The following is a 23,697-nucleotide window of genomic DNA, read 5'->3' as shown; positions in this document are numbered from 1 at the left end:
GTGTCAAACTTTGTAGAATCCAGGTACTCTTTGAGTCAGTCAAAAATCTATTATTTAGATGGCAGTGTAGCCGTCAGCTGTCAATTCACGCTTGAGCAATAGTAAACAAACATGGTCGTCATGTGCTCTTCTAGTCATATATAGTTTACTGTTCAATGTTGTTTATATCACGTTACACACAAACCACAGTATTTTCGCACCTCTACTCCTTCACTGTACCATAATGAATTACCGAATAGCATTTGACGATGCCTAAAAGCAAACTGGTGATGGTCAGCTTGTGTACCGTATCCCAACATGTGGCTGATGCTGGTGGCAGGGGCAATTATAAATCAGCAGATCCCAATTACAAGAAATCGCCGTTTACAGCTTTTTCAGTCTTTAAAACTACCACGAGGTATGAAACCAGAGACTGAATAGAGTATTTCAATTACATTTTACCGATAATTTGTTCAGTGAAATTATTAACAAAACCAATCAGAATGTGATAACGATAGTGGTAATAACAATAAAAATGCAAATTAATTTGTCTTAAATTGCACATATTGCTTTTATTTGCTCCAGTATAGATTGCTGTAAATGTGTATAGACTAAATACGTCATTTAACTCATTGCGGACCGTGGACGGCGAAAGACGTTTAAGCTTGCCCCTATGCTGCGGGCCGTGGACGGCGTAAGACGTTTAATGTTCCGCGCCAAGCAGTGCTGTTTATATACGTCATCTATGCATTCTTACACCTTATTCAGCGTTATTAGCTGTAGCAGGAAGTTGGTTGACCTTCTTGAGATAACCCTCGCGTTGAGTGGGCTCATGTTTATCTTAGCTGTTTTAGCGGGAATATCTCAGCACTTCCTCGCGCGTCAAGACGGTACTTGAGATTCCAATGCAGTTCGTGTCGTTCTTACTGAGTGTAGTATAATGGCTTATAGAACAAAGTTTCTTACGGAAGATTAATTATTAGATATTGTTCACAATGATTATTCTGGTGACGAACTTATTCCTGAAATAGACTCAGATAGTGAAAGTGAGAGTGACGAGGAAATTCCGATTCCCGAATCCGATAGGCCTATAGAGAAAAGTTAAGTGCCTGATACATATCATCCTAGTTATTGTCCACCCGTTCCGCCATTTAGAGTGAATGGTTCAAATAGAAAATAAGCAGGATATTTTGAGTTACGTGAGTATTTTCATGAATGACAAATTTTATCAGTATGTGCGTGAGCAGACGAATCTATACGCGAGTCAAGTGATAAGTGCGGTGCCCCGGCCTTTCACAAAGAATTCGATCATGCAATCGTGGAAACCGATTAGTCCAAAATCCTGATATAAAAAGCACTGGACCGAAGACCCTGTTTTTCATACCCCGATATTTTCTTAAACAATGTTCCGAATACGTTTCCTTCATATTCTTCCATTTCTTCACTTCGGTGACAGTAATCATTATGCCGAAAATACAGATAGGCTGTATAAAATTAGACGTATTTTGAAACCTGTGACACCAGATATCACACCCTAAATATTTACTAGAGGTAAGCACAAAGTATCTTTTTTCTAACATTTATAGTTTAGTAGTATTTGTCAATTGTATTAAGTGATGCACGTCAAGAGGGCCGGGCATGAAAATGGCTGGTCCAGGCATTCAAGTGCCCCGCTCAGAAGCAGGTACTGAACGTGTTAAAAGCAAGTGCTATCTCCAAAATTGTGAAAGATAAATACAGGTCATGTAAGATAAGAATTCACATTTAAAATACGAGTAGTAGAGACAACACAGAGAACTTTAATTTGAGGGGTTAGGGTTAATCGTAGTCTTAGTTTCATTCTGGCAGCACCCGATCACATTGTCATTCAAAATATAGTACAGTCGAACCTGTCCTACTGGACACCGTTATTCAGCGGACACCTGCCTATACGGACAATTTCCCTCGGAACCGACTTAACTTTACATAAGTCAAGTGTTAAATTGGCCTCATTTAAGTGGACACCTTGAACTCCGGACATCGCCATTTGTCCTGTCCACTTGACTTACGCGGATGCTTTACACGTTGCAGGGCAATTTATTACGCCGGACCACATGTCATCCTTTCTTTTAAAACCATTCTACAGACATAAGGAAATCCCCTTTGAATGTTTGTACTATTTCGAGTGCGAGGGGAGAGAGTGTACATCAGAGTGCAGTTCTACCTAGTGGTGTATAGGCCTATTCTGAGAATTCTAATTACCCAGAAATGCTGCAAGAGACTGTTGACTCACAAGTTACCTGGGGATTTTCGATCCTTCCGGCATCATTCTATTCATAACTCATATTGTCGCTGATAAGGTCGAGCTCAGGTAGTCAACTTGAGAAGGAAAAGACAGTACAGTACAGGCGCTAATTAGTGAGACAGAAATATCATAGCAGTTCAGTTGTCTGTTAAACATGAGTAACAAGGGACGATCGTGTTTAGATCTCGAGGGAAGAAGAAATGTAATTATAGAAAGTGACAAGGGACTTTCAGTGAAAAAGCTTGCCGAAAAATTAAACTGCAGGAAAACTCAAATAAACACTATTGTGAAGAATAGAACTGAATATCACAGTTAAGAAAACATGTGCTAAACTTAGACAGACGAAGCTTCACGATTACTTCACAAAGCTGTAACGCTTGTGAATGATGTAAAATCACTTATAATAACTCTCTATGAAATACTAACACAGAATTGACTTAGAATAATAAAAATAAAGATATGTATGCTTTTATTTAAGGTGGATGTTCTTTGCTGTTAAAATGTTTGATTATTTTTACAAACTTATTTTAGCGGACACCTCTCGTAACGGACATTTTTCCTCGGAACCGACGGTGTCTGCAGAAGGGAGGTTCGACTGTAGTTATATTACGTATTACAGGATGATGCAATTTTCTGCAGTATACTCTCTGGTTAGTAAGTAATGGATGCACAGATTTATTTCAACTGATTCTCATAAGCCACATTGTCTGTTTTTCTAACTGAATGGTCTCATTAGTAATATAGACATCCCAAAGTCTTGTTGCTATGTATGCCAAACTCTTGTTGGCCTGTTCTATTTCATTTTTCTTGATAAAAAACTGTCATCAACATCATGCTACTTTATTAACTTTTTTGTGATTGTCATGGTTAAGGTGATTAAAATCCACAGCCTGTTTCCAGTCATTCGACCAGGTCAGTAATGGAATGAATGAAGCCCCCATCTAGCAGCGAGGATAGAAATTGTACAGGCTGCTGAAGCCTGTTGCACTTCTCTGGGGCAATGTTTAAGGAATGACAGATGAGATGAAAAGATATTGGAGTGTGTTGTTGGAATGAAATATGACAGGGAAAACTGAAGTACCCAGAGAAAAACCTGCTCCACCTCTGCTTTGTCCAGCACAAATATCACAAAGAGTGACCGGGATTTGAATCACAGATCCGAGCGGTGAGAGGCTGGGGCGCTGCCGCCTGAGCCACAGAGGCAATTCGTCATGGCCATGGTTCAGGTAAAAAGGTAAAATCAGTACACCAACTAAGGCAATGAAAGCTTAGATTGAGCAACAAATGAAAAGGGAATTAAAGGAAGAACCTTGTATTAATTACCTAAGGAACCACAATAGCTACTGACAGATTATAATCCTTGAATTCAAGGATATCAACTTACTATTGCCTTTATATAGTGGGTACACCATACGGAAGGTATTTGATGATCGGATTGGGGGCATCTCAATTGGTGGGAGAGAAATGACATCAACCTACTTGCCAGCAGTGAGGAAGAGATTTCAGATATGTTATCAATAGTGAAGAATGGCAGTTTGATAATGGACTGGAAGTCGACTTCGGTAAGTCCAAACTCAAACCAACAAAGGTTGAGAGCTCAGAGGTTGTTTGAAAGAGTTCGATGTAGTGTATGACTTTGTATACCTTGGGTCAACTATTCGTGACGAGTTACGAGAAAGAGATGAGGAAAGGAATTTTTCTAGGTCAATAAAATTAATTTAAATACCTTTCTTCTCATATCAATAAAAGACTAATTCAGTTCTTCGGACACACTGCAAGATTACCTGGAGAAAGTCTGGAGAAGTTTATCATGGAAGAGAAAGTTGAGGGTAGTAGATCACGAGGAAGGACTGCAACCAGATGGATGTGACAACTGAAGATTATTGCCAGTTCATCTTTCCAATGTGCCCTGAAGAAACCAGAAGACTGTCTGGAATGGCGACGCTACAGCAGGGATGTGACCAGCAAAGAAGCCAGTGGGGTCATAACGCTCAGAAATAAGTAAATCTATGAGTGATGATGATTGTATTTATGTGAGCAGATTATTACAAAGTTATGTGTGTGTAATGTGTTCATTTATGAACATTCATAAGGGAGATCACAGGTAAAAGCCAGTCATTTGATAAAATCACCACAAAGAGTATTGATCAGCTGTATTTCTTTTATTACTTTAATACTAACAGGCCTATATACATTGCCAATGAGAGCCTCCATGGCTCAGAGGGCAGCGTGTCGGCCTCTCACCACTGGATAACGTGGTTCAAATCTTGGCCATTCCATACGAGATTTGTGCTGGACAAAACAGAGGTGGGACAGGTTCTTCTCTGGGTACTCCAGTCTTCCCTGCCACATTTCATTCCAGCAACACTCTCCATTCTCATTTCACAGCATCTATCAGTCATTAATAAATCACTTTGGGAGTGGTGACTCCATTGTACTAGTAGCCTATATATGATTCATTCATTACATCCCTGACCGGGTCGAAGACTGGAAAACAGGTTGTAGGTTTTCATTTTCACAATAAACACAACTCTTTTTCTGTCAAACGACTTGACACTTCACACTTTCATTCAGTAGCATTTTCAGAGGAAACTGAAGTTTTACCATTCAGTCACATACTAATTAAAAGTTCACTTACACAAGCAGCCGCCTCTCCTGCAGCTGCCAGCCATCCCCTCTGACACTCTACAAAGTGTGGCTCCTGCATGTTGTTTAAAGATCCTGAAAAATAAAAACAATTTCCTTAATGAGAACATTAGAAGACCAAACAATGTTTTAAATTACATTACTCAAACATTTTTATTTAATGCATTCTAAGCAGAGAATAAAAGACATGATGATTTTTGAAATTAGACTCTACCAAGTAAGTCAAATTAAACAAAAATTACCCACAATTTTTGACAGCTTGTGAGGAGTAATGCTCTAATTTATCAGGAATATTGAATTATTTAACACAATTCATTATTACATATGAAATGATAGGTAACTGTACACTTGGAAAAATAGTGTTACATGTACCTATGTAACTAGATATGCATGTATGTTAATCGTCTTCAGTGCAAAGGCTTGTTTGCCATGCTGAGTGGCTCAGACGGTTGAGGCACTGGCCTTCTGACCCCAACTTGGCAGGTTCGATCCCGACTCAGTCCGGTGGTATTTGAAGGAGCTCAATTATGTCAGCTTCTTATTGGCAGATTTACTGGCACATAAAAGCACTCCTACAGAACAAAATTCCAGCACCTCAGCATCTCCGAAAACCATCAAAAAGTCATCAGTGGGAAGTAAAAATGATAACATTATTTAAAAAAGGCTTGTTCTATCCCAACAATTTCACCTCGAACTGATATAGAAAATACCGAAGAAATGAATCGTGAGGCATTTTCCCACAGATTACTCAATGTGCCAGGTGCTCCCAAGGCCACTGAAATGAATATATTGCACTGAATATAAATATAATATCAACAGCCCCTATAAAGGGAAATTTTCGTACTATTCATCACAGGGACTGTCTACAGGGAATGGTATGTTACTAGCATCGCTCAAACCTTAGTCAATTCGATACTGTCACAGTCAAAAATCAATCTTGGACATCATGAGGAAAATAATGCACCTGTTTTAGTCTATAGAAGAAAAACAGAGAGAAAGGAAAGAAATTAAAACAATGATGAAAACAGCAGATAACAGACTACAAATTTGGTACAATTACAGAAATAGAAAACTAATCAATTAGGTAAATATGGAAACCAAAAATTAAGTGGCTTCCTTTTCACTCTACACTTCCCACATCAAAACTGAATATCTGATAAAATGGCTCTTAAAAGGATGGCGATATTCACAGATATCCATACTTTTGTTGAAGCTGGGAAGCAGAAATGGATGTAGAAGAACTGGGATTGATGCACAGAGAGAAAGAGAAAGACAAACTATGTGAAGTTGAGGAGAATGTCCTTGTCCCCTTTAAATGTCCTTATTTTCTATTGTTGTTCCTTTCCTTTCTCACATTCAACTGTCATTGTGTTTATCCAGTGTTCTCCCTAGGATCATTTTAATGGGTGCACTGCCCTGCCATTTTTACACAACATCCGGCTAACATTACCTTCATATGTGCTAGTTACATAATATTAATATATATTTGAATCACTGAGTGTACCAAATAAACATTTTTATAATGTAAAGTTGTTTGTTTAAAAGACAAATCTTCATCAGCACTATGTCCGGCTCTGTGGCCAAATAGTTAGAGTGTTGGCCCTTGGTCCAGAGGGTCTTAGGTTCAATTCCCAGCTGGGTCAGGGATTTTAACCTTCACTCTTAATTCTGATGGCTCGGGGGCTGGGTATGTGTGTGTGTGCGTGCCATCTTCTTCATTAGAATTCATCACAGATAGGGTCGCATCCTCATAGACATGCAGGTCGCTCATACGGCGTCAACTCTAAAGACCGGCACAAGGCCTCTTCGCAGGCCACATGCCATTATTATTGTTATAATTATCTAAATAATTGCATCCATTACATCGGAGTTTAAAAGTTTCACTTGACTATCATGCAGTATCGTGCGTGAGCAGTGGCTGGATTAACTAGATTTCGCTAGACGTCACAAACCTGTTTGGCACTCCAAAGCAACCGAATGATAGGTCCAGGTATTACATAACTATGATCATGCATTGGAACACTAGATATTCAAAATATTCTGTTAGGTCTTGTTCGTGATAATAACACTAAAATAGTTGAATTTTGCAGTTAAAGTCTATCTGTCTGATACTATTGTTAATGCCCTGAGGGGATTCAAATTAAATTTTATCATATTTATTTTTTACATAATATTCCCCACCCAGCTACTCATTCCAGCAACCTTGCTGATGAAAATTTCTGGGGAGAACACTTATCTTTTATATAAGACTAACCTTGATTTGTAACTTGTTTGTTACTTATGTACAAGCTTTTATAACAAGGTGGAGGGTAACTCAAGCACCAAAGTATTTAAAGGCAGCACCGTTCCAGATATAAAATCTGCAGGCATATACCGGTAATGTGGGACATTCCTTGAGTCGGCCTGTGACATAATGTACAAAATACGATTCACTCAGCCAGACCAGGAACTACTACTAGTTTACATCTGGGGTGCTCTATGCTGAAAGTATGTCTGCTCAGTTAGACTGATTAACTGAGCAGACAAAGTTTCAGCCCTTGGTCATACTATGGTTGCATTTGCTCTAATGTCACAAGCTCCTAAAATATTATCATGCATCTATTTTGTATTCCTTCAATTGTTTCCAAGTTTGTAGCACTGGTGAAAGAAATATTTGTACTCTTTGAAAAAGTTAAGGATGAGAAACAAACAAAAAATCCCGGTGTAAGGTTCATCTTTGAAAAAACGGCGTTTTTACAGATCTCTGGATTTAACCTTAAATGGGGGTTTACCTTATATTGAGGTTTCAGTAGAAATTTTTAAGAAATCTTTGCCTGTATTAAAATAAATTGTACCATCACACATTCTTTAAAAAGTGACAGTAATAAAATCAGATATCTATCCTACACACACTACTTTAGATACAACTTTGTACTATTTGTGCTGAAGATTACTCTTGTGTTAAACTGCCCTTGCTATCTAAGCAAGAGGCCTGTATTGATGAATGTATAAAAAGTAAATGAATGAATAAATAAAAGTTTGTTCCTTTGCACGATCATCAGACTAACAGACCTAGGCCCAGTTTCTTCAACGAATGTTAAATGTTAACACTGCTCTTAATATGAAAAAAAAAAAAAAAAATTATAACGTGCTCTTAAGGAGACTTAAACATAATTTTTTAAAAATGACCATCCCATCAAGAGTTGTTAACTTAAAAAAAATTGTTAATACTTGTGATAAATTAACATGGCAGCAGCCCTGTGTTAAACCTCCTAAGAGCGTTAAAATTTCAAAATGGTAGAATATAGAAGACGTAAGTCTGAAGTGTTACTGCTGTATGGAGACTATTTATAAATTGAAGAAGTCAAAGGACAAACCATATTAAGAAAAACAACTTTTTAGAGTTGTCAGAAGAAAGTTTTCTACAAAGATATTTAATGAACAAAGCCACAATGAACAAGGTTCCAGAAGAAATTGAAAATAGGTTATTTTCCAACAGACTGAAACTTATCAGTGTCTCCAGTGGAGCAGTTGCTTAGAGTTCCTCCCAAGACCAACTGATTTAAATGAACTTGAATGTACCTGATGGAGGACATTAAACATTAACTCATGTACAAGGGTTTAACTCAACGATGCTTTCGTTTTTGATAGATTTGAGGACAAATGCCATGACACAGGATCTGCTCTGGACGTACTGGAGGTGATAAAACACTAAAAGGTGAACACATTTTGCTTAAACATATCACGTCTGCAACCTAATAATTAAAAAAATATATGAACCCCCCCGATTCCAATGCAACGCATATACACTTTGAGATTTACATCGTAGTCAAGTGGACAGGTGGCCGAATTATCACCATATTTCTCCACAAAGCATGACAACATGAGATTAAGTCTTGTTCTAGCTATATATCGTTTTAAAAACAAATTACCATTTTGAGGGAACATGAAGATAAAAATGTGAATAAAATTATTAGGCAAACTGCAGTGAACTTCATTTTCTACCTCAAATATATATGGTGTGGGTTACTGTAATCATGTCCTAGTTCGTGAACCATGGGCAACGGCTGAGTGGCCTAGTAAGAGGTCCTGGGAGTCGGGATACCAGTTGCTATGAAATGGGAGTGGGCATCTCGGATATATTTTGAGTCATGGCCTTCCTTGGGCTTAGGCGGCTAGGGCTATACAATCCACCAGTGGTCCTTAACCCGTTAGACGAGATATCCTCACTTGGACTTTGTGTAAGTAGAGTAGCATCCTGCTTCATTAATTTACCGAGCTCCGAACATTTTAAGCAAGCCTCGGACCTATTGGACTAATGGAGTCTCACTCTCATTTGACAGACGAGGGACTCCTTGGAAACAACTTGGCAAACAGAATGAAATTCAAAGGGGAGCTATCAATATTAATGGGGCTTATGGAAGGAAGAAAGTAGAACTGGCTAAGTCAGCAACGAGGATGCATCTGGATTTGCTATGAGTAAATGATATTCGGCTAAGGGTAGATAACGAGGAAGAGATAGGAGATTATAAAGTGTACCTGGCAGGTGTTAAAAAAGGAAGGGCAGAACCTGGGTTAGGGCTATTCATCAGGAATACTATTGCACACAACACAGTTTCTGTTAGGCACATACACGAGCGAATGATGTGGGTAGCTTTGGCAGTTGGATGAATTAGGATGAGAATTGTCTTGTTGTATTCACCATGTGAGGGTGCAGATGAAGATGACATGGACAAGTTTTATGAAGCATTGAGTGACATCAGTGTCAGGGTCAACAGCAAGGATAGTATAGTGCTAATGGTAAATTTCAATGTGAGTGTTGGAAAAAGAACTGAAGGATATGAAAGGGTGATTGGTAAATGTGGGGAAAATTTGGAAGCTAATGGGAATGGGAATCACCTGCTGGATTTCTGTGCTAGTATGGGTTTAGCTGTTATGAATACATTTTTCAAGCATAAGGCTACACAGGGGAGGCTAGGAGTACCAGATCCATAATAGACTATATCTTAACAGACTTCGAATTCTGGAAATCCGTTAGGAATGTACGGGTTTTGGGGGGATTTTTAGATGAAACAGATCACTACCCGATCTGTAGTGAACTAAGTATCTCTAGGCCTAGAATAGAGAAAGTGAAATCTGTCTGCAAACAAATACGGGTAGAAAATCTCCAAGACGAGGAAATTAGACAGAAGTACATGTATATAATTAGTGAGAAATTCCGAACAGTGGACAGTAAGCAGGTTCAGGATACAGAAAGGGAATGCGTGGCCTACAGGGATGCTGTAGTAGGAACGGCAAGGGAATGCCCAGGAACAACCGTCTGTAAAGAAGGGAAAAAGTGAACATCTTGGTGGAATGAAAAAGTAAGAGCAACTTGTAAATCTAAAAAGAAGGCTTATCAGAAATGGCTCCAAACAAGGGCTGACAGACAGGGAATTGTACACAACTTTTGAGGTATCTCATTGATTAGTATACCAGGCAAAGTTTTCACTAGCATCTTTGAAAGGAGGCTGCAATCAGTGGTTGAGAGGAAGTTGGATGAAAACCAGTGTGGTTTCAGACCACAGAGGGGCTGTCAGGATCAGATTTTCAGTATGTGCCAGATAAATGAAAAATGTTACGAGAGGAATAGACAGTTGTGTTTTTGGTTCGTAGATCAAGAGAAAGCATATGACAGGGCACCGAGGGAAAGGATATTCACCATACTGGGGGGGCTATGGGATCAACGGTAGATTATAAAAAACAATCAACGGCATTTATGTTGACAACTGGGCTGCAGTGAGAATTGATGGTAGAATGAGTTCTTGGTTCAGGGTACTTACAGGGGTTAGACAAAGCTGTAATCTTTCACCTTTGTTGTTTGTAGTTTATGTGGATAACCTGCTGAAAGGTATAAAGTGGCAGGGAGGGATTCAGTTAGGTGGAAATGTAGTATGCAGTCTGGCCTATGCTGTGGTGTTAATGGCAGATTGTGCTGAAAGCCTGCAGTCTAATATGTTGTAATTTGAAAAAAGGTGCAAACACTATGGTATGAAAATTAGCCTTTCAATGAGTAAATTGATGTCAGTAGGTGAGGAATTCAACAGAACTGAATGTCAGATTGGTGATACAAAGCTGAAACAGGAAGATAATTTCAAGTATTTAGGATGTGTGATCTCCCAGGATGGTAATTAGCAAGTGAGATTGAATCAAGGTACATTTTTTTTTTGCTAGGGGCTTTACGTCGCACCAACACAGATAGGTCTTATGGCGACAAAAGTCAAGGTACAGTAAAGCTAATGCAATGAGCTTGCAGTTGGGGTCAAAAGTATTCTGTAAGAAGGAAGTCAGCTCCTGAAGGAACTATCTTTACATCAGTCTGTTTCCATACCAACTTTGCTTTATGGGAGTGAAAGCTGTGTAGACTCAGGATATCTTATTCATAAGTTAGGAGTAACAGACATGAAAGTAGCGAGAATTATTGCTGGTATGAATTGATGGGAACAAAGGCAGGATGGTACTCTGAATGAGGAGATAAAAAATAAGTTAGGAATGAACTTGATGGATGAAGCTGTATGCATAAACCAGCTTCAGTGATGGGGTCATGTGAGGCGAATGGAGGAGGATAGGTTACCTAGGAGAATAAAGGATTCTGTTATGGAGGATAAGAGAAGTAAAGGGAGACCAAGATGACGATGGTAAGACTCAGTTTCCTATGATTTAAAGATAAGAGGCACAGAACTAAATGAGGCAATACCACTAGTTGCAAATAGAGGATTGTGGCAACATTTACTAAATTCACAGAGATTGCAGACTAAATGATAAAAGACAGAATGGTGTATAATGATGATGTATGTATGTATTTATCTATAGAGAGAGATATCCAGCAGTCACTGTGAGAATGTTAATCTCAGTTAGAAAATAAGGTGTAGTGCAATTTACAGAATATCACACTAACCACTATATCACATGTAGATTGCACTCATATAAGAATACATTGAATTGAATTCTTTCATTTTTCACTTTAAAATTAAATCTAAAACAATATTTGTCTTCCATTCATCCTAATAGCACTTCTGTGCCTCTTATTTCACATGTTTACATCTTAGCAGTCTCCGCTAACCATAACCTATAATATTCACATTATTTTTTTTATTTTTACAGTCTGCTTTAGGTCTCACCAAAACATACAGGTCTTATGGCAACAAATGGGACACCCTGCATTTGCCTGGTATGAAAATGGGAAACCATGGAAAACCAAATTCAGGGCTGCCAACAGCGGGGTTCAAACCCACTGCAGTTATCAAGCTAGGTGCATATAATAATGCCAACCATGTGTGACTGACAAAATACTATTTCAACACACCACCATACCTGCCAACTTTTGAAAAGGGCTATCAGTAAAACTCATGCGCGACAAAAAATCTAACGATTTATGACGTACCCCGGCTTGGCGAAAATAATAATACTTCTGGGCTACAAAATACTAGACCGGGCGAGTTGGCCGTGCGCGTATAGGCGCACGGCTGTGAGCTTGCATCCGGGAGATAGTAGGTTCGAATCCCACTATCGGCAGCCCTGAAAATGGTTTTCCATGGTTTCCCATTTTCACACCAGGCAAATGCTGGGGTTGTACCTTAATTAAGGCCACGGCCTCTTCCTTCCAACTCCTAGTCCTTTTCCATCCCATCGTTGCCATAAGACCTATCTGTGTCGGTGCGACGTTAAGCCCCTAGCAAACAAAAAAAAAAGAAAATACTAGAATTCATGTTTTAAATAGAATACTTAAAAGAAATCATATCTAGTTACATCATATGCCAATGATTTGTAGATTAATATAACAATCAAAAAGAAATCCATGTTAAACAGCAGCAGGCGTGATGAATGTTTGTTTGGAGCATAGATAACAGGACTTCCTTGATAAATTAAACACATATGCGATAAGTGAAAAAGGCTTTACACAATAAAACTTGTTTAACGGAACACAGGCAAGAAATAATATAATACACGCTGCAAATCAAATGCTAGTTCGACTTGAAAGTCATAGTTGTGGCCTTTTTAGCTTCCAGAAAAATGTTTTTTCATAACAAAGACCAGAACTCCTGGTCTTTAAAATAGAAATAAGACTCCAGAGATTCAATGGACATGGATGAACTGTTCTATTTTTCTTCACAAGGCTGAAATCAGGTTCACATTCTGCATTGCCATGGGGTATGGTGAGAATAGACAGCATTACTCTAGAAATTTGGTTTTACTTAAGAAGTCCATCAGCTCCACGAATTCTTGATATTTGTGCCCAACTGGAATCGCTTGCAGCATCGTGATTTGCAACCAAAGTGTCATCTACCTGAACTCATTCACCACCTCATCTGTAGTTTCATTCTCTTCCTTGCATAACATGATAGGAAACCTTTCCAAGAATAAAACGAATGGAAGAAAACTGTGCATCTTAAATTCTGTCTAACCTAGCAACTTGAGCATGCTTTAACACATCAACCATGAGTGGAAACTTGTTGATGATGACGATGATGTAGTCACAGGCACTACAAAAGTAGTTTCTCACTGATGAAAAGAAAAGGGATTTATCTGTATCCCGGAGATCATTCACTATGTTGGAAGTCTGAATGCCAACAACTAACTCACCGTCACCTAAATTGTTAATATCACAATCACATACCGTGCAAAAGGAAAAATTTTCTCCCTTTCTTCTAGAATGCATGTAAAATCAACAGAATATGATTCTTTACATGTCTGGAAGTACTTTTTTGCTGGATTTATTCACGATAATCTACAATAAGAATATAGCGAATGAAAATGTCCAAGAACAAAATGAAACATCGAAAGGAACCTGGACCACTGAACGTCACATAAAATTATAACATAAACACTCAAGGCAGTAAAACACTTCATTAAAACATGTCACACACATGTGGAATGAATGTAATTATTATTATTATTCTTTATAACTTAATGGACTTCGCTAACAGCGGTATACCAAGTCACTGGAACGAATGTACTTAGTCCAACAAATACAGGAAGCTGCGAAGCACGAAGTTATAACACAAAAAACAAATCATAACCTTAAAAGGCCAAAACATTCTAGATTTTAGTATGAAAGGAAAATCAACACAATATGATTCTTTAAATGTCTGGAAGTACTGTCCGTAAACAAAGAACGACACTCGCGTGGTCAAAGAATATAGGTTAAATCACAACAAGCGAATGGACCAGAACAAAGAATTTGCGTAGCAGAGCCTGTCGACACCTAAAATTCACAAGGAATAACTGTTATCCCGGCTTTAAATTCAGTTCTAATAAAGACACAAACAACACGCAGTAAAAATACCAATCATATCAAAGAATGAGTTATCGACTATCGTGGACTTGCCTTCAACCAAGACAGAGCGTGCTTCGACCCACGCAAACAATCGATTGTACAGAAGTGGAGCATTTATCAAATGTTATTTCAAATTTTTGTCTGCAAAGTCGTAAAATGACACCGTCCATCCATAAAACCGTAATATGCTGCAATTTCCGTAAATTTTACGGATAAACCGTAAAAGTTGGCAGGTATGCACCACTATAAGAGTGCATTATATAAAGAAACAACCGGCGCTCACTGCCAAACACATTCAGAAATCTCAATGAAATGTGTTAATTTGTTTTTAACAATTGCTTCATAACAAATTTGGAATTAGAAAATACCATGATAACGCGCAAGCCAAAATACATATGTTGGAAATGTGTTGGTGAAACAGGGTACTTTCAACCTAAGTTTTAAACTAATCCAGGTCTTGAAAGCCCAGAATAACGACCGAGATTATGCATTCTGCTGACCACATAGCCCCTCGTAATCTACAGGCCTTCAGGCTGAGCAGCGGTTGCTGGGCAGGCCAAGGCCATTTCAAGGGCGTTAAGTGCCGTGGCGGTTTAAACTAATAACAATTGTTAGTTTACAATGGTTAGTAAAATTAAACACACGGTTGAATAAACTGGGCTCTATGCTATTTGCAGAACCAAACTGAATATTTGCTGAAGGCACATACACAAGGAAATGTGGTAGCTAGATGATGGATCATAATCTCATACATACATCATTGTACACTGTTACGCCTTTTAACATTAAGTCTGAAAACCCGTGCAAATTAACTAAGTGCTTCCATAATCCCCTATTTGTAAACAGCTCTGTAGCTCCTTTTAGTTGCACACCTCTTAAAACTTGGTCTCCTTCTGCGTCTCTTAGTTGGTTAAGAAATTGTTTTCAATATTATTTAGGAATACGTTCACTATTATTCCTGATATTGCTGAGCCCATTGTTAACCCCTTCTTCTGACAGGAGATTTTTGTCAGTGAATGCAAAACCCCTTCAGTTTAAGGTTGTTCTTATAAGATTATACACTGAAGAAAATGGAAATTGCAACACCCAGGAGTGGTGCTACTCTGCTGCAATTGAACATGCAGGACGAGTGTTCGGTTATGATTCGATAATTACACTTTCAAGTCCCTTTGACCGCAAGTTTGGACAACAATCAATACAGGATGTGCCCACCACGAGCTGCAATACATTGATGAATTCAACGAGGCATGGAGTCAATAAGGGCCTGGATCACTTCCTAAGGAATTGTGACCCATGCTTGCTGCACTGCACGGGTCAGTTGTTCCAGAGTTATGGGTGGCTGAGGACGGTTGGCCAGTTGTCGACCCATCATGTCCCACACAAGCTCAATAGCACTGAGGTCCAGGGATCTGGCGGGCCATTTTAAGGTTGTGATGTCGTGGAGAGCTTCTCTGGAGATGCATGCAGTGTAAACCCGGGCATTGTCCTGCTGAAATATCCCATTAGCAATGTTCGCCATCATAGAGACAACCACTGGATTGAGTACCCTATCAACGTACTGTCGAGCAGTTATAGTGCCCTCAACAAGCACTAATTGTGATTTCACATTAAAGCTAATAGCTCCCCAGACCATAATGCTTGGTTTTGGCCCTGTGTGCCTCTAGACAATAAGATCTGGGCAGCCCCTCTCCCCGGTACGTCGGCCCACACGATTCCGGCGATCACTGCGGGCAAGTGGGTAGGGTCTGACACATCCCACTCTGACGAGTCTAGTGTCAGACCTAAGCCGAAACGCGGTTAATAGAGCAAACGCCTGAAAAGCCTCACATCTGATATGTTTTTGACATGCTCTATTGGTGAAAAATATCTAATTCCCTCTATGGGAATTCTGAATTTTCCATTCCTACGCCATTCGTCGACCCACGTCGATCTTTCTCGACACCAGGCCAGCCTTACACGGCGCTGTTGTGGGGTCAATGGAACAGCTTCTGCAGGGACACGGGCTCGTAAGCCAGCTGCACGCAGGTGATTACCAACTGTTTGTTGTGTGACGTGGGGTGCCACAGCTGCTCGAATTTGCACTGCTGTTGCATGGGGTTCCATCCGGGCCTTCCAAATGATGCGGCGATCCTCTCTCACACTTGTCCATAGCGCTAGGCATGTGCCAGGTCTATGAGTGTGAGTACCTTCATTTGACCACTGCTGCCATACACGTACCGTAGATGCCTTTCGGCCAACACGTACAACGACAGTCCTTAGTAATTCAGCCTCGCACAGCCCAATTATCCGAACCCTCTCAAACGGCGACAGTTGTTGATAGTGTGCTCTTCTCTGTCATCAGGGCATGTTTGATGGCGAACACTTCATTGCACATACTGCAAGTCAACTACGCTACACCAGAGTCCATATACTGGAGTTGATTCCTCCGCGACCAATCACGTGGGAAGACCTGTAGCAACAATCCAATGGGTCTGAAACTTTGATCGTTTACATACCTACATGGCATCGTTCCATATCTAGAGAATCAACACAAACGACCGATGCCTTCATGGTGTTGCAATTTCCATTTTCTTAAGTGTACATGATTTTCCATAGAAGTCTAGAAATATGCAAAATGCACACAAAAATAACATATTAAATCAATATGAAACAGCAATTGGTTTGTTTAAAAGTTGTCGTGGATGTTTTCCAAAAAGTGGTTTATGCATTAGCATGGTATTTTCTAATTCCAATAGTCTGAACTGTATATTCAGTTTCATTCTTAAAAATTACAACAGAGGCTTGTTTCCACGTTCTTACATCAAATGGCATCACCTAACCTCAGTTTACCATACACATACTGTGAAAATATATTTCAAGCTCCCTCTGGAGTAACGATAACCTTTTTACTATAAATTTATGTGGAACACCCTTTCTGAAATTTACCCAGACACAAAACGTCTTTTAATTATGCATTCCCTTGTATCTTCAGAAGGAGAAGTATCACATTCTTATTTTATTTCAGTACATAGTATTAAAATTAAGCAATCATTTACTTAATCCTTTATTTCTAAGGAGTTAACAACTGCTATCAGTGCACTCATTGCAAAAACATGTTCTTGCAATGTTTGTTTACACTGGTCAGAATTGTGGAGAAGGGGAGAGCTCACTCGTGCATGTAGCGGGGAATCGATATGGAAGATAATCGATTGCATCTGATATAAACGTTGGAGTAGAGTGTATGAATATTCATAGCAGAAAAACCTAACCAGCCCAAATTTGCACGTAATACCAGATTAATCAGTAAAAGGGTTCTCACTGTAACTGAAGGATATTGCACACAGATTAATATAGGAGTTTTCAAGGAGCATAATAATATTGTCATTAAAATGAGATTCTTTTCTACTTTACTACAACAGCTGCGGTCGGATGTGTATCTGAGTCTAAACATCTAACTTTAGCCCTAAGTGCCCAAGTTCTAAATTCCCCTTCTGCCTTGGATCATTGTTAGCAAGCTTATGACATAGCAATCTTATGATGTCTCTTAGGTAGGTTCTTAATGTCCCATAACCATAACGAACAGAAATAAATACTTGAGAATTTTAACAATCCTTATGCTAAACATGAGTTTTGCCCTAATGTTATGTTAAATCGAATATAAAATTGAGCTGCTCCCTTGGAATAATTTTCAGGACTTGAAATTTCTTCCGTTAAATGGTGGTTTATGCTATATTCAGGGCACCCAAAATCGGAGTTATACTGAAATAGGTAACTTGATGTTTCTGGGGTGCAGCAACCAGAATGGGGAGTTGCACATGCAGAAATATTTGATAAGATCATCAGCTATGTGGGAAACTATTCAGAAAGGAACGTGATTGTAGTAGGTAATCTCAATTTACCAAACGTTAGCTGTGATGGTAACGCCAATGATAAAAAGCACGATCAACAAATAGAAAATGATAACTTAGTCCATGAAGAAGAGCTGAATCAGAGAATGATAGAACCAACTAGAGGATAAAATATTCCAGGCATGGTGCTGATAGAACCAGAGAACCTAGTAGAGAAATCGAAGTGACAGGCTCATGAAGCTGGTTCGATCATAATTAAAAGTAAATGTGACAGAACAAAGGAATTAAAATGGAATAATAGAAGTATTATGACTCGTGGAAAACTGTATAAACAGCCTATGGGATGGGTTTAAAGTAATTGTTTAATTCATTAGCATATACTCACAGGCTACCCTTGATCTATATTAATTTTGTACATTTTATCAAACACCCAAATGACACCAGGTCGTCAATCTCCTTTCAAATTATCTGCTTTCCAATACCATCGTCCATTATGTTACACAGACGCATGGCTCACAGCTGCGGAGTCCATGCCGATGGAACCTGGACTTGCACCTCTATCCAAAATGTGCAGTGCACCTACGTGAGGAAGAGAGAGAAACTGCAATTGTTCCTTAAAATCTATTGTGAAAGACATCGAGGTCTATTTATAAAGCTGACATATATAAAACAAAATAATAACAGAGTTCTCCCCAGGAACTCTCTAATGGGTGCACCGCCCAGCCATTTTCACTAATCACCCAGCTATCATAACCTAGATATCTGCTAGTAACATGATATTTCAAGTTGCTTTACGTCACACCGTCACAGATAGGTCTTATGGCAACGATGGGATAGGAGTGGGAGGAAAGTGGCCGTGGCCTTAATTAAGGTACAGCCCCAGCATTTACCTGGTGTGAAAATGGGAAACCATGGAAACCATCTTCAGTGCTGCCGACAGTGTGGTTCGAACCCACTATTTCCCCGAATGCAAGCTCACAGCTGTGCGCTCCTAACTCACTCTGTTTACATGATATTAATATATATTTCAGTCATTGAAAACTTACAACCTGTTTTCCAGTCAGTGACCGGGTCAGGGATGGAATGAATGAAGCGCCATCTTGCGGCAGGATAGGAAATGTGCCAGCTGCCGAAGCCTGTCGCACTCCTCTGGGGCAATGATTAATGACTGACAGATGAAATGAAGTGATAGTGGAGAGTTTTGCTGGAATGAAAGATGACAGGGAAAACCAGAGTACTCGGAGAAAAACCCGTCCCGCCTCAACTTTGTCCAGCACAAATCTCACACGAAGTGACCGAGATTTGAACCACGGAACCAGCAGTGAGAGGCCGTCGTGCTGCTGCCTGAGCTATGGAGGCTACACATATTCGAGTCATTATGTGTTCCAAATTAAAATGTAAACACTGTAAATTGTTAATTTCAATGAAAAATCTTCATTATTATCAGCATAATTGCGCGAGTTACATCAGAGTTCAGCTTATCACGTAGTGTCGTGCACAAGCGGTGTCTGGATTAGCATGGAATAGCATGCGAGCACTCAATTCCGCGGGACATAACAAACCCGTCTAAATCTCCACAGCAACAGAGTGATTATGAACGAGCAGTAAAAAACTAGAAGTTCAAACCACTCTGTTATGTCTTGTTCAAGATAACACTAAAATAGTTCATCTTTGCAGTTAATGTTTACCTGTCTAATATTATTATCAATGGCCTGAGGGGAAGAAGTTGAAATTGTATCACAATTATTTTTTATGTAGTATTTCCCGCCCGGCCACTCATTCCTGCCACCCAGCTAACGAATATTTCTGGGGAGAGCACTGAATAACCAATATGCCTATGACTTGATCAATAAAATAAATCATACACCATTTGGATAGTATTCATGTGAATATCTAGATGCACAGGAAGAGTAGAGTTATGATATATATCACATAGCAATTCTGCAACGCACTGACAGAGAGCCCCGTGTTTGAAAACCGACTGGGTCATAGTTTCAGTCATGTCAGATTAATTAATCTGGTTTATTTACTGGAATTTAGTGCTCATCTTAATACATACCTTTTGACTCATATGCACATCACTGACCACCACATAAACACACAATGGTGAATACAACCCTCTCGACCGAGCTCGATAGCTGCAGTCGCTTAAGTGCGGCCAGTATTCAGTATTCAGGAGATAGTAGGTTCGAAACCTACTGTCGGCAGCCCTGAAAATGGTTTTCCGTGGTTTCCCATTTTCACACCAAGCAAATGCTGGGGTTGTACGTTAATTAAGGCCACGGCCGCGAGGATTGGCCGTGAAACAAAACCAAGTCCACCTGAAAGGCACGATTCTCACCCACCGTGAGAAAGAAGCGGAAAGAGATCGGTATTAGATAAAACTATTTTTCACATGAATATTATATCACAGTTTGAATTCACAATAGCCAATCATCTGATGAGTAGTTACCTACAAGTTATATTTCAAAAGTTCGTAACAATATCGAGGTCTTAATACAGCACTTACGATATGTTTTAACGTACGGTGCATCACTTCCAACAAGGGTACAGGGTGCAGAAAAGTTGAAGTATTATCTGCGCACTTTTTAATGATAGATTTTTGTACTCGTTGGAGAAGTAAGAAGGGTTCCGTTAATACTGCCAACTGAATGGAAATGAAATCTGAATTGAATCGATAATATGATCGATCGATATGAATTTTATAAACCTTTATTATTTTAAGCAAACAACTGCGTCACACACACAATATATAATACTATATAACATTTCCCATTGCGAAACGTGTTCCTAGCATGAATTCTATAGTTTGGCTTTACTGTGTAAACAACAACAGTACGAGTACTTAACCTGAATCCGCCCAGCGTGCCATATATGGCACGGCAAACTACACAGTCTTCTTGGACTCTTATTATTGTAACCGCGCGCACTGTATCCAACGCTAAAAGTTACAATTTTATTCTCAAAAAATTCAATCTTGGGCGGATCCAGGTTAAAGTGTACGCCAGATGTCGCACAGCGATGATAAGCGATTCTTAGTTTGTGTTTCAAAGGTTGCCAATACGAATCTCGAAGATAACCGAAGTCGACCACTTCAGCACTAGGGTGTAAATCTATCACTAAAAAGTGCGCAGATAATATGTCAGGACAACAAAATATTGAAAACCCTTCAGTCCTCACATATCGCATAGTTAAAAAGAAATTTTCCTTTATTTGCACTTTCTTTAATAATTCATTCTCAAGTGATGTAAGTCACATAGCATATACAAATTTCATCTTTCCCTGAAAGAACTTCGTTACATATCAATATAAAATGGGGTTATACCGTAAACACGATTTCCCGTGCTGGAATACATTCATGACATTTTCTTACAACGCGGTGAATGAAGTGCGTCAATGTATATTATAGGTAAAAGGAAAATGATGTAACTGACGTCTCTTGAAATATTTTGCACAACGAAATGAGATTGTTGACGGAGTATAGAGATGCACTACTTCCTTGGAGATGTGAAAAACTCCACCGTTAATTTGGCCGGAAACATGTCGAATTCTTCTTCTTCTTCTTCTTCTTCTTCTTCTTCTTCTTCGTCTTCGTCTTCGTCGTCTTCTTCTTCTTCTTCTTCTTCTTCTTCTTCTTCTTATTATTATTATTATTATTATTATTATTATTATTATTATTATTATTATTATTATTATTATTATTATTATTGCCTCTGATTACCACTGCACTGCTAACCAAGTTCGAGCATTTACTACAGTACAATTGGATGTATTTATTGTCAGCTTACCTCCCGACAAATGCGAATTAACTGTACCACTGTCTGCGAGGATGTGTGTTGTTCTGAGATTCATGGTCAGCTCAGTTGTTCAGTTAAAAAACTGAATGAATGCGCAAAAGGAATAACCTAAATTTGATAATTACTTGAGAACGATAATAATGCCACTTAATACGCATAATAAGATATGAAAATATCCGTTTACGGCGTCTCGCACACACTTCACTGAATATGCCATCTATTCTAATATTGATAATATAGCTTATCTGGCCTTCAGAGCCCAACTTGGCCGGTTCGATACTGGTTTATTCCGGTAGTATTTGAAGGTGCTCAAATACGTCAACCTAGTGTCGGTAGAATGGGACGTAAAAAATCTCCCGGGGGACTAAATGCGGTACCTCGGCATCCACGAAAACCATACAAATGTACGTACTTGGACGTAAAAGTTATAACATTATTATTATTATTATTATTATTATTATTATTATTATTATTATTATTATTATTATTATTATTATTATTATTATTATTATTTCAAATCCCTGTCACGGTATGTATGTTGTAATTAGTGTATTTTAAACATGTGCTATTTGTACACTATAGACGGTATTTCTGCACACATTGTATTGCTTCGCTACTGGTAAATTATATCTCATGTAGCCATTATGCATATACACGGGCGTAGATGTGCTAATATGATCGGTAGTATGACAGATTTATTGTAACCATAGCCTATTGCTAACCGCGCCAAAGCCTACAATCGTCCGGGGGAACAGGTGAATTACAGCAGTTTATATGTACATCATACTTTCGGCAGATATAATGTCGGGTATTAAGATGAGGCGTCCAGAATGTGACGTACGTTCACGCAGCAAATCAGCGGACAGAACGTCATTCTGTTCTAGCTAAACAGCTGACAGTTTGTTAGTAAGTCACAACCTTTAGTGCCTATGATGATGATAATAATAATCATAACAATCGAATTATTGACGACCGATGACTGAACAACATCAATCATCAGCAGCAAACATATTGCACTCCACACCACAAAAATATTCTGTGGATGATCCTGAATGCCGTGCACTGCAGTACAGTAGATTTTAGTTCTAAGGCATGTCCACAGATAGCGACACCAGTATGCTTGGACTCGAGTCTGGAGTCGAGTAATACCGATTCTAAGAGCACATTACTCGATTCTACTCGATTCCGTCGCTAGCCCATCACTAATCTATGGCTTTGTCATTCTCATGGCTGCAAATGTGACACTAGAGGTGTGCGGTACTGGTGTACCGGTACGCGTCACCTGTTCTCGGAGTGGAGCAGTGATAATCTGCTCCAGGAGTCTCTTCTCTACCGGTCCACTGCTACTGTGACAGTGTTGCGCTGAGACTCGCAGTTTGCTGCTACCGGCCACTCCCACTGTGAATGTTGCGCTGCGACTCGCAGTTTGCTGCTACCGATCCACTGCTATTGTGACAGTGTTGAGCCATGTACAGTAGAGTAGTGATGTGTCGTTCATGAACGAACTGACTCTTTTGAATGACTCATTGTAGAGAGTTAGCTCTTTCCTTGCACCTTGAGAGCTAGTACGAGCCGACTCTTTTATCTAGCTAGCTAGCTAGTTGCTTTACGTCGCACCGACACAGATAGGTCTTATGGCGACGATGGGACAGGAAAGGGCTAGGAGTGGGAAGGAACCGGCCGTGGCCTTAATTACGGTACAGCCCCAGCATTTTCCTGGTGTGAAAATGGGAAACCACGGAAAACCATTTTCAGGGTTGCCGATAGTGGGGTTCAAACCTACTATCTCCCGAATACTGGATACTGGCCGCACTTAAGCGACTGCAGCTATTGAGCTCGGTGACTCTTTTATCAACTCCGAGAAAGAGC

General features: G+C 39.4%; 1 protein-coding gene across 1 annotated transcript in view; it reads right to left on the bottom strand.

Moving 5' to 3' along the window:
• The window catches only part of LOC136882346 (zinc finger protein 718), a 73,148-nt gene extending 52,553 nt beyond the window's left edge, over positions 1-20,595 (bottom strand). Inside the window, exons 1-2 of the mRNA XM_068229448.1 lie at positions 20,541-20,595; positions 4,902-4,984 (exon numbers count right to left, since the gene is read on the bottom strand). Of these exons, the coding sequence (XP_068085549.1) occupies positions 4,902-4,970 (69 nt within the window). The 5' untranslated portion in view covers positions 4,971-4,984; positions 20,541-20,595. The remainder of the gene's footprint in view (positions 1-4,901; positions 4,985-20,540) is intronic.
• Positions 20,596-23,697: the final 3,102 nt, after the last annotated feature.

This window comes from Anabrus simplex, chromosome 10 (genome assembly GCF_040414725.1).
Source record: "Anabrus simplex isolate iqAnaSimp1 chromosome 10, ASM4041472v1, whole genome shotgun sequence".
In the NCBI taxonomy this organism is placed as follows: Eukaryota; Metazoa; Arthropoda; class Insecta; order Orthoptera; family Tettigoniidae; genus Anabrus; species Anabrus simplex.
This window is presented reverse-complemented; position numbering and strand designations above follow the sequence as displayed.